General features: G+C 38.8%; 1 protein-coding gene across 1 annotated transcript in view; it reads right to left on the bottom strand.

Moving 5' to 3' along the window:
- POLA1 (DNA polymerase alpha 1, catalytic subunit) overlaps positions 1 to 12015 on the bottom strand; it is a 186044-nt gene that overhangs the window by 156819 nt on the left and 17210 nt on the right. The window contains 10 exon segments of the mRNA XM_030234270.2: positions 1038 to 1157; positions 1410 to 1539; positions 1950 to 2125; positions 2985 to 3101; positions 5056 to 5145; positions 5871 to 5932; positions 6692 to 6776; positions 8055 to 8212; positions 9275 to 9413; positions 9772 to 9846. Of these exon segments, the coding sequence (XP_030090130.2) occupies positions 1038 to 1157; positions 1410 to 1539; positions 1950 to 2125; positions 2985 to 3101; positions 5056 to 5145; positions 5871 to 5932; positions 6692 to 6776; positions 8055 to 8212; positions 9275 to 9413; positions 9772 to 9846 (1152 nt within the window).

The following is a 12015-nucleotide window of genomic DNA, read 5'->3' as shown; positions in this document are numbered from 1 at the left end:
CTGTAATGTTAGAGGAGTTATTTTTGGCAAGTCAAATACAAATTTGGGAGCCAGTGCAGAATTCCTTTTAAAATATATGCAAAATATGATGTTTTCATCATGATCCTTACTAAAGCTCTCTACATGTCAAAACAGCATTCAAACCAACTATGACAGGAAAAAAACTGCTAACAAGAGATTGCAAAGACCTTAAAGCATTGTCATCATTCAACATGGCACCAGAATGCCTTTTACAACTGGCTGTAGAAGTCCACACCATGAAAAAAATCAACTCATGACCCAGAAGTGATATGACTGACCAATTAAAATGTTGGTTTTGCAAACAGAATGGCTGGGCTTGAATAAAACAAATAAAAACATTACTACCGACCTAAAGAAAATTCTGTTATTTGTTATGTTGTAACAAGAATTCTTCTCCCAGTTGTTCAATTCTATTCTGAGCCATTTAGAATTCCAGTGCTACTTTGATGCAACAATACAATCAACAGAAATCATTGCTTTCAAGTTTGCTGTTGAACTTATTTAAAACTAAAAAGCAATATATAGTGAAATACAAATACTTTCAAATTTTAATTTGTTCACTAACAAATATCTAGATATTTCTATAATTATTATTTACAATGGTATTAGACAAAGGATTTTTTTAATATCTTTGGATATTTCATTCATATAACAAATTTTTTTCGAAATACTGTTCATCAAAATAACTAAATGCAAATATTAAACAACACAGATTGTCTTCTTTACTGTTTCTCCACACAGACAAGTACTTAGCTTATTTTAATTTTAAACTAACAGAAACAACTGAGTTTTTATAGATCTGTGCTACAATGGAAAAGCTGTTACACTGTCCCACTCTCATCATGGATTCCACACAAAACCAATGTTTTAATTAAGCATATACTGTACCCTTAAGTTATATCTGAGTTATATTTGGGGTTCCTTGTGTTCCCACAGAACAGTAACACGCAGAAGATGGAAGAATGTTTTTTCCTTTTTTTAATAAAAATTTTTAGGAAGAGTAAAACTGGACCCACCAGCTTCTGTGGAGGCTTTTTGAAAATCTGTTTGTCTGGCACAATGTAATCCTTCTCATGAAAGGCATGAAGCAGCAGGAACTCGTTACGTTCAGATCGTCCACCCATCATTGTCCTCGACTAAAGAGGGGGAGAAAAAAGAACTCAAAGCAAAGCACAGAAAACACTGACAGCAAAACTAAAATGTGATATTTTTAAGGAAGTTTTGATTAGAACATTAAACTCTCCTCGTCAGAGCAAAAAAAAATTTAACAGCATCGTGCATTCTAAATTAGTGCTTAGAAATTAAACTCAGCAAATCAAATACACAAAACATGGAACTGCTTGGAGGGGACAGTGGAGAGGGGTGGAAAGTAAAAAAAAAAAAAGTACCATGACATTCCCAGAGATGTTTGTTATCTGAAGAGCCAGTGGCAGAACATTCAGCTCACACATGATCTGGAGAATGAACTTGGCATCTGTCCAGGTGTTTTCCAGCATGAAGAGTAAGCGAGGAGAATCACTGGGGAAAGAAGGGGCATGGCCTAGCACAGTAAAATCAATCTCCCTTGTACTCTGTAGGCTTTAGACCTATGTGCTGAATGGAACACATGGTATCTGTAGCACATGACTGATGAATTTTATAGCAATCCCTTGTAATTGAAAAACAAGCCCAAAACTCAGGATTGCATCTCCTCTTAGTGTGCCTAAACCAATGCTCCCACAAATCAATTTGCCTCATACATAATAAGCCACCACAAGGAGCTTGAAACATTATTTGATAATGTTAAGACAGTATTTAACCTTTCAAATCCCAGCATGCTAAGTCAGCATCCCCACAACAAATCAAGTAAGCAAATGTAAAATTTTATGTCAAGAAATCAGCTCCTCTGCTCTCCAGAGAAGGATTAAAACTCCCAATCAGTAACGTACCTGTACATATTTGGAATTTCCTCCGGTAGAATTGTTACCTTCTCTGTTTTCAAAATCTGATGGACCAGCTCAGACAAATGGTAACTTTTGCAACGAATTAGTTCTTTAGCAGAAATTTCTACATCACAGATCATGCGACCGCAGGCAGCATTCCTTTCAGCAAACCCTCCTCGGCCCTTCATCGTTTTACACAAAGAGAGAATACCCAAATAAAATTAAATATTCAAACACTAACAAAAAACATCTACCCACAACATATGTTTATAAGACTTAGTCAGGTCAGCTGGTCACTAAGTACTCGAATACTCTATTAAATATCACTAATACTCAAGGACTTATAATTATGCCCTAAAGGAATCCTGGTACCTTTCACTGTATGTAGATATTAAGAAATAGATACTTTCACTACTGGCTATATCTTAACTCTAAAACTATCACACTTTTTGTTTTCTTCTTCAATCATTAGAATAGCCCCAACAAGAACGTGGATGTGGATTTTGTCTTTCTTCCAAGGATACTTTTTGTAATAACAGCAGGATGAAAAAGTCACAGAACCACACAGAAATACCCAGCTTGGCCTCCAGGAAGGACAGGAACAGGCAAGAACACAGCCATGTTCAGCACTTCAAGCTTCAGACATTGTCCTCTGAACAAATATGTAATAAGAACTACAGAATTATTAGCCTAGCAGCTCTCTATGGGATGATTCACCCATCAATCCAAATTGCTTTTTCTCATTTTACAGTTACAGCAGACAAAGACAGTCACAGTAAAGACTACTGCAATTAATCTGTCATTACTATCATCTGGTTGAGATAAGTAAACTAAATTAGCCTAACTTGAAAATCAGTTTATCCTATTACTGTAATAAAAGTCATATAAACACTCATAATTTATGATCTGGGACCCACGAAATTTAGCATGACCAACAGTCAAAATACATCAGTGTCACATTTACAATTCCTCAGAAAAACTAATTCATTTTTAATCACATGCAATAAAAAGGGACTTAAAAGACTTAAGCAATCTTATTACCCCAAGCTTTGGCATATTAGACCTCCTCAGTCGACCTATCTTGGACCAGTGAGGGACTTTGCACAAATTAATTCTTTGAAGCAGCACTTCCAGATCAAATCCATAAATATTATGACCCTTGAAGCAGAAAAAAAATAACAAAAAAGGTTACAACAAATGCAAATTGAAAGACTTACTTTCACACACACAGTATTCCTTTGCCCTTTGTGATTTTTTCCAACTAATTGATGGCATTATCTCTCTTGTAGAAAGCACTTTCTAGGAGAACATTCATCAACAGAACTCATTAGTCTTAACACTAACAATGCTGTTCAGTGGAATACCAAAATCAGCTCTGTAACTGGCTCATTGCACACACACTACAGCTTCATGCTTTGATACCAGAGATTAGGATTTAGAGCTTTCCAGAAAAATCCACAGCATTCTTCATAGAGCATATAAACATAAACTAAGAGTAATTCCTTTCTTCTCCACCTGTAGAGTGGCAACAAAATACCCTTTTTTTTTTCTTTGATAGTACAATGTGGTATTGTCCACAAGGGTCCCAGGATGAGGGAAGAGACGAGAAAGTTGACTCCATGTATCAGAAAGCTTGATTTATTGTTTTATGATAGATAATATATTAAAACTATACTAAAAGAATAGAGGAAAGGATTTCATCAGAAGGCTAAGCTAAGAATAGAAAAGGAATGAATAACAAAGGCTCGTCTCTGACCGAAACAGTCCAGACAGGTCATCTGTGATTGGCCCTTAATTGGAAACAGCCAAATGAGGCCAATCACAGATTCCCCCTGTTGCATTCCACAGCAGCAGATAAGAATTGTTTACCGTTTGTTCCTGAGGCCTCTCAGCTTCTCAGGAGGGGAAAAATCCTAAGGAAAGGATTTTTCATAAAACATGTCGGTGACAGTACAACAGGAACAGCTGTGAAATCTGGGTAGGAACACCTTGCAAGCCATATTTACATATCAAAGCACTCCAGCAATATTTTAAACAGTGCTAAGTACATTGATGACACTGGTCTGTAGCCTCAGCTGAAAGCAAAATGCTACCCTGAGGAACATGAGCCAGCCACCAGGAACTGCAGGTCCACTCCAGCAGGTACTTCTGTGCAGTGCAAGACTGTGCTGTAGAAGCATCTCCTTAAAATGGGAGCAGCATTTCAACAGCACTAATTAAGCCAGGTGCAAATTAAACGGCACTAACACAGCTCTGCTGTTTTCAGGATAGGAGCTCTCACACCCCTGCTCTTGGCATCTTCAATTTTAAGCCACTGCCTGCAGTGCTTCTTCTGATTCCTTGCCATAGGCACCAGGAAGCTTAGGTCATAGGGCAAACACTGGATACCAGCTGTAGAGAGCTGAAAACATCAGGCACTGACTGCTCATTTCATCATATTCCCATCATTTAATTATTTGTATCTACCTACAGAAGTTAGGTAAATACATAAATCTAACAAGTTGTATGTAATCAACATCAGACTTAAAACCAACTTCAAAATGTCTTCAGAATTTTATTATGCTTAATTAATGTGCAGTACTAACTTTCACATAACAAAAAAAACAAAAAAGAAAACGAGTAATTATAATAAACCCTCAGCTGCCAAAACAGTAGAAAGCATAATAATGCTTATTGCAAAACTTCTCAGATCTCATGGATTTGTATAGATGGTTATTTTGATTTACAGCATAAACACAAATTATATGAGCATCTGAATTGCAAAAGAATCTAAAGTATACCAAGAGCTCCCATATTTCTAGAAAATCAGAGTATTTTGCTGTGTTTTGTCTTTCTGAGTAAAGAAAAAAAAACCCAAACTTGTTTCAGGTATTGTGAAAATACTGCCTATTTTAGCTATTATGGGAAATAATAGTACCTATAAAATGCTGTCAGGGAAAATTCCGTATCATCTTTGTATCAAAATATACCTGCTGTCTCATAAGCAAACTCAATTCATAAGGTAGTCTAAGACAAGCATTAAAAAGCCTCTAAGGGGACAAAAGAAAAAGAACAAAGCTGACCAACTGACAATATGCTTTAATTTAACTCTCAAAGTTTCGGAATTACTCACCACAACAACATCTGGGTCAATTTTGTGAATCTTCGCAAGGAAAAATCCCAGCAGTGTTCTCTCTGTTGCAGCAATCTCTATTTTAGCATTCTAAAAGGAGCAAGAGAGCACCTGATTTCAATGACCCAATAAGTTTAAAATGGAAGCATCTCCTCTCCCCTACCAGTTACAAGACAATAACAAAGCACCACAGAGTTCTGCTTTTCCTTCTGTAATTTAAGGATTTTTTTCCTCACTCCCATAGACATTGGAAAGCTTTTCTCAGAGGCTTTTTCCCATTCTGCTTTTGAATGCAGGTGTGACATTTTAAGAGCCTCATAAGAATCAAGCACACCAGGAAAATGCTCCATATGCATCTTTCACTCACAGACTTTAAGATCACACAGAAATAGACGAAAAACAAAAATAAGTTACTTTATTATTCTGTCAGCTCTCCCACCACCCTTTAGAAAGGACATCTCTTAAATTTCGACAGACTTTACTCTCCAATAAAAGAAGAAACAAATTCTCCCACTCTGCTATGAGTACAGTCAGGTATAATGAAAATTAACCACAATTTTAGCCTCTTTGCAAAATCTTTCAAACTCTCCTGCCTAACACCCCTCTACTTTAAGAACACAATTAGCAGCAATACTGAATCACACAGAGCACACACCACTTTTTTACAAGCAACACAGAATAAATACCTGGATTTAAGTTTGAGTGGAAAGCTAACTAACTAATCATTCCATTCCTGCGACTATTTCTCTTCACCACTTACCAAAGTTCATATTCTATAAGGTACTGCAATCAGAAGGGTAACAAAATGAAATTACCTTTTTTTTAATGGCTTCTTTGAAGTCATAAGGAAAAATGCAATCACTCGGCTTGGAAACAGCTGCAAAAAGTGATATTTCTATTTACATACAAATTCCTAACTGTTCCCTCCCCATAAGCACCCATTCACAACAAAGTGAGCTGAGAAAACTGGCCTCTGATTCTGAAGTAGAAGCTTTAAGTGAATACTGTCTTTTAGATAACCAAGTAATTACTAAAGCATTAACAAATCTGAATCAGTCATATTTGAGATTATCATTGGACATTAAAACTATGGGCCACAGCTCCTGAAGAGCTTCCTCTCACAAGTATTCAACACCTCATCACTTCCAGCCAGTGCCTGAACCTCAAGGTTTAGCTGATATTGATGCAATGACAGTGCTGTAAGATTTTTGTCCTCTAAGAAAACTTGTTTATAAGTAATTCTGTTCAGAAAAGCTGAACAGAAAAATAATTTAAGTGACAGTAAACAAATAGTCTAAATTGATGGGCAGAGAAAGCTGGAGTAAAACAAATAAAAATTATGGGAATGTGTTGGAGCAGGTTTGCATTATTTCCTATTAAGACTTTTAAAATTAAGTGTTCTATAAAAAGTCAGTGACCAGTGAAGTTAGAATTGGGGAGAAAAGCCTTTTCTGAGAGTTGAAATTTTGTCAGTTGCCTGGTTTAGGCCATTATTGCTGTAGTGACAGAAAGAAATAAAAATTTATATAAATAAATGAATATAACCCCCCCACACAACCAAAAAACCGAAACAGAACAAAAAAAGAAAAAACATGGAATTAACAATTTTTCTACTCAAACTGTTTCAAGTACATACCACAGAAGTGTGTTTGAAAAGGAGGCTGAGGTGGAGCCTTATCTAAAGGAAATTTCTGATGAACCAGAGCTGCAAGAGCCACAACCTACACCAAAGAGATACAGAGCACGCAGCTTCATAAGCACAAATAAGCATGACTACTATCCATACTCATTTCTTCCATCCTTTTTTTTTTTTTAAGAGTTCCTCATCTTTTTTCTCTAACAGATCATTCTTATTTTAATTCCAACTATAACTAGTTGAAAAGAAGAAAGTTATCAATTGATCTCAAGGAAATAAAATAGTACTTGCTCATAAATCATTATAAATTTGAGAGAAAAAATAATCCACTTTGAAAACCTGCTACTTTGATCAGTTTTTGTTCTGAATCTGACCAGACCCTACAATGTAAAGGATTCCCCATGGAGTGCAGGGGAGATGTGAGTAAGGCAGAGAAGCCTTGCCTCAGGAAGGCTGCCCCTAAGCAAGCAGTCAACACTGCTAAGAAGCCAAGAGGTTTAGTGTTTGGAAGCCAGAAGCTTTAATGATGCTTTTGACTGCTTTGCTGGGAGGATAGCCTGGCTCCCCAGACACTGATCAGGAAAACCCAACAGAAAACAAAGCAGAAAGGCTTTAAAGCATCTTGGCAAGCAGAGTCCTGACAGTACCTAGTGTATGTCCCATTACTCTGGCCACAAACCACTTACTTTCCATACTTCCACCAAAAAAAAAATTTCATTCACCATGAGGAATTATTCTGCTTGAAAAATTTGCCAACCTATTAGTCTTCAATTCAATTAGCCAGAAACAACTTTCCTATCCTATTTGTGAATAATAAATCTCCTCTCCCATTAATGAGAGTTATGTTAAAAAAAAGTGCCTAAGTACACATTGTGGTCTGCAGTCCACAACTCAGAGGGCCATCTACAGCTCTCTTCCTTTCTGAGGAAAGGTCTTACAGCAGAATAGCAGGTGCTCTAAGATCAAGACCAAATTCTCACTTTAAAATGAGTTGTATTAGCAGAAAAGCCTGGTCATTTTACCTATAACCTATGATTAGCTCTAGCTTAATTAATTAATTAATACTAATCCATTAATAGCTGTGCTGGGGCAGTCTCACTTATAACTATGAGACACAACAGACAAAACATCAGGCTTGAAAACATACACAGGATCCACTGTCACAGTAAATATTCTCACCAAGCAGGCCTCCTAAGGTAGACTGAAACCCCAGTAAAAATTTCTTTGAAAAGCCCAGAGCAGAGAAACTTTTCAACAGTAAATATACTTAAAACTTGTTTTATAAGGCTTTTCCTAGTCTTAGGAAACTTTTAGTATTATGTCAAAGAACAAAATCAAACCAAAATGAGAGCAGATTACTTACCTCATTCTGGTGAGTCTTTGGGTTCTGAATGGTCTTCATGCTGAAGGACATGACCACCAGAGGAGGAGGAGGAGAAAGCTCTTTAACCACATTCACCAAGCCAGGCTTCACGGCCACAGCCTCCACTTTACACCAGCTGACTGGCTGATTTGAAGGCTCTGAGGAAACAACACAAACCACCTCCACTCTTCTGAGAACCACAGACAAGGCTTCTCTGATGGCATTGCTGCACAGAGCACATTCTTCAAATGTGTTGTCCTGGTGAGATAGTCCAAGACACACACTAATCCTGCCCAATTTTTGGTAACACCCTGGGTCTTGACTTCCTGGTCAGCATGAGCTCTTCAACACCAAACAAAATAAAATATTTGGATCAAGGTCTGCATAACCCAAAAAATATGTCAGGAAGCTTTACATAGAGTCATCTGTACTGGTGTCAGTTCTGTCAGTGACTGAGTGAGCTGCTGAGAGGAGAACCCCCTGGTGTCAGCATTCAGAGTCAGTTCTGCACTGGGAGTGCCCCAAGGATACTGCAGCAACAGATGCAGCTTTTGTCCAGTATGACCAACATCCCTATGTTCATGGGAATATGCAGCACACATTGAATAAAGGGCTCTTATCAACCCAAAATAAAGTAGCATGACCACCTCTATGTGCTACATGTCCATCATGAGGCAGAAAGGATTTAAAACTAAAACAGCTCCACACCACAAACTTTTCCAAGGGTCAGGAAAAATAAATAAAAACCTAATTCCCACACAAAAAAAAAAAAATAATCTAGCAGCCATTTGTTCTCAAAAACACAAATTTGCAGAAAAAACCCTAAATCTTAAGTTACCAAGAGCAGAAACATGAGACATTTTCAAATCAATTTAGCTCCATATACATGGCATTAGGGTATGCATCAAACAGCAGCTGCTAGGCACTGCACAGTTCCCTCTCACAGGCACTGAAAATTATAATCTCATCTGTACAGTGCACAACTTTATACAGATATTTGTCACTCCAAAAAAGAAAGAATAACTTAAAATTTGTACTAGATCATGAAAACTAAGCAAATAAGTTGCAAGGTTAGACATAATGAAAATTAAAGCAATAAGTTGCAAGGTTAATGTACAAAATGATAATTCATCTGTACAATTTAAATTTCCCCTACTGCCCCAATCTATAATTGTATGTGTTCCCTAGTAACCAGATATTTCACACGCAAACCACCATACGTGGATTTTTTATTTCCAGCCAGCAGGGTCCTTTGATCTTCTGATTCATCAAGAGAAGTTCCAGGCTAGAGGTGTTGGTTCCAAAGACATGTGAGAATGTTTGTCCCTTCAGATCTTGGGGAAGCCGAGGGCATTCAGCCTAACAAGTAACAGAGGAGGGAGTCATTTCACCCCACAGAAGTCTTCAAGGTTGACAAACCACATTCACACAGCACCTTAACAGAACAACAGAGTACTGAAATCACTGTCATCCTCCACAAGCAAAGCCCTAACCCATAATACCCTACAGTAATTGAGGAAATCACACTATAGGCTCCACTTAAAAATCAGGCCAGTAACGTAAAAACACACTGAAGTTTAAGTTCTTCATCCTCACTGGATACATCAGCCAAGACTGCAATGTTCAATGACCATTTTAATACAGAAACTGCTCACGTTGTAAGCTTAATTAGATAAAATAGAAAGGTATGGTACTTTATCAAATTAATTATACTCACTGAATATTTAACTTCTAGGTATTCAGATTTTGCTGGTACATCTGGAATCTCAAAAGCGTAGTATTTTTCCACTTTCTGTACAAAACAAAGGCATTATATTTTCAGTATCTCCCAACTGAATATTCATTCAATAAGAAAGCTAAAGAAAAAAAGGGCAGGCAAAACACACATTTCAAATATCATGGGTTTGATCATATATTACCAATTCTGCAACTCACTACAACCAGCTGAAGACAGTAAGAATATTTTAGTGCCTGTTTTTAATCTCTAAATTTTTTCTTAGCATCAAGAGTTTCTACAGAATTGACTTGGAAGTATACTAACCACTACCAAAAAAACCACCTGGCAGTTATGCAAACTCAAACTCAGAAATATTCTTTAAATTCACAGCTTTCAGACAGACTCATGAGAACTGGTACCTGCAGACCTCTCCAAAATCCCAAAATGGCTGAGATGGAAAGGGATCTCCAGGCATTGTCTAGTACAGCTCCCTGCTCAGAGCTGGGTCAATCACAGTGGGTTGCTCAGGGCTCTCTCCAGCCAGATATGAATATCCCCATGGATGGAGACTCCACAGCCTCTCTAGGCAACCTGTGCCAATGCTTTATCTCCCTTACAGTAAAGCAGTGTTTCAGGTTCTGATAAATTTCATCTGTTTCAAATGCTATCTGTTTCTCTTGTCCTCCATTAGGCACCAGCAAGAAGTATGCCAGAGTCATCTTTACTCATCAAACATTTATAAACAATTAAAAGATTTGCACTGCCAATCCTCACCCTGAACATTCTCTTCTGCAGGCTGAGCAGTCCCAGGCTTCTCAGCCTCTGCTCACAAGACAGATGCTCCAGGCCCTGTAACTATCTTTGTGGTGCTGAAACAAATCCTATTCTGGATTTGTTTCAGCACCACACAATATTCCTCACACAGAGGAGCTCAGCTGAACACAGCACTCCCCAGGTGCTTACCAGGGCTGCCAAGGGGAAAGGACCAGCTCTTGACACTTGCTGGTAATGCCCATGGCAGCCTTTACCCCAAGGCTACAGGGCTGGCTCTTGTCCAACCTCGTATGTACCAATATGAACAAGTCCTTTCCTCCAAGGCTGCTTTCAGCCAGCCAGCCACCATCATCTACTAGTGCCTGAAGTTATTCCAATCTTCATATAGAACTATTTCCTTTGTTTTTGTATTTGATGGGATTCCTGTAGGTCCTAAGATATATCCAGCCTGTCTAAATTCCTTCGACAGCACATCCATCTGGTTTATCAACCTCTCCTGATTTTTTTACTCTCTGCAGACTTGCTTTGTGTGTGCTCCATGCAACCACCCAAATCATTAACAGGATGCTCAGCAGGACTGGATGCAGTATCAACCCTTGGGGTGCACCTTTAGGGACTGGCCTCCACCACTGGATTTTGTGCCAGTGATCACAACTTTGAGCCCAGTAGGGCAGCTGGTTTCCAGTCCAGCCCTCTGCCCACTTCACTAGCCCCCACCTCATCACTCGTCTGTGAGGATGCAATGGTAGGCAGCATTGACAGCCTTACTGAAGTCAAGACAAACAACAGTCACTGCTGTCCTCTTGTCCACCAAAGCAGTCCATCTCTTCCCAGAAGCTACAGCTTGGTGAAGCATCATCATTTTTACCCTGTGAATCTGCACCAAACACTCCCAAGCACCTTCTGACGTTGGCCAGCTCCCTCTGCACACAGGGGCGCATCCCATCAGAACCCACTTGCCTTTATCTGTCAAATTTGTTTAAATATGCCCTAACCTGATCCTCCTCCTCTGAGGACAGGTCTTCTTTGCTTCATGTTTTCCTTCTGGTCTCTGAGCTATCAGAGACTGCAAAAAGCTGGACTAAGCAGTTAAGACCAAGGTGAAGAAGACATGCAGTATCACAGCTTATTCCATGACCCCTGTCACCACATGTCCTGTCCCTGTCAGCAGCACTCTCCTCCTAGTCTGCCTGTACCTACAGCAGCCTTTCCTACTGGTCTATGTCTCCCTCACCAGACCCAGCTCCAGGTGGGATTTAGCTTTCCTTTCTCCACCATGATATCCTTTCCAAAAGCCCAACCTCTAATCCTGACCAGCTCTTTGCCCACTTCAGGCAGGGCTCCATTCCCATTGCCCTGATACACAAAAGGGCTTCCCCCTCCTTGCTATCCCAGCCTGTCTTAACCACATCCTACCCCACCATACATCGATGATCCCAGCCCAGACTGTATCCCTGTAACTACACACAG

Source organism: Serinus canaria, chromosome 1 (assembly GCF_022539315.1).
Source record: "Serinus canaria isolate serCan28SL12 chromosome 1, serCan2020, whole genome shotgun sequence".
NCBI lineage: Eukaryota > Metazoa > Chordata > Aves > Passeriformes > Fringillidae > Serinus > Serinus canaria.
The sequence above is the reverse complement of the archived record's forward strand: the minus strand, read 5'-3'. Positions and strand labels throughout refer to the sequence as shown.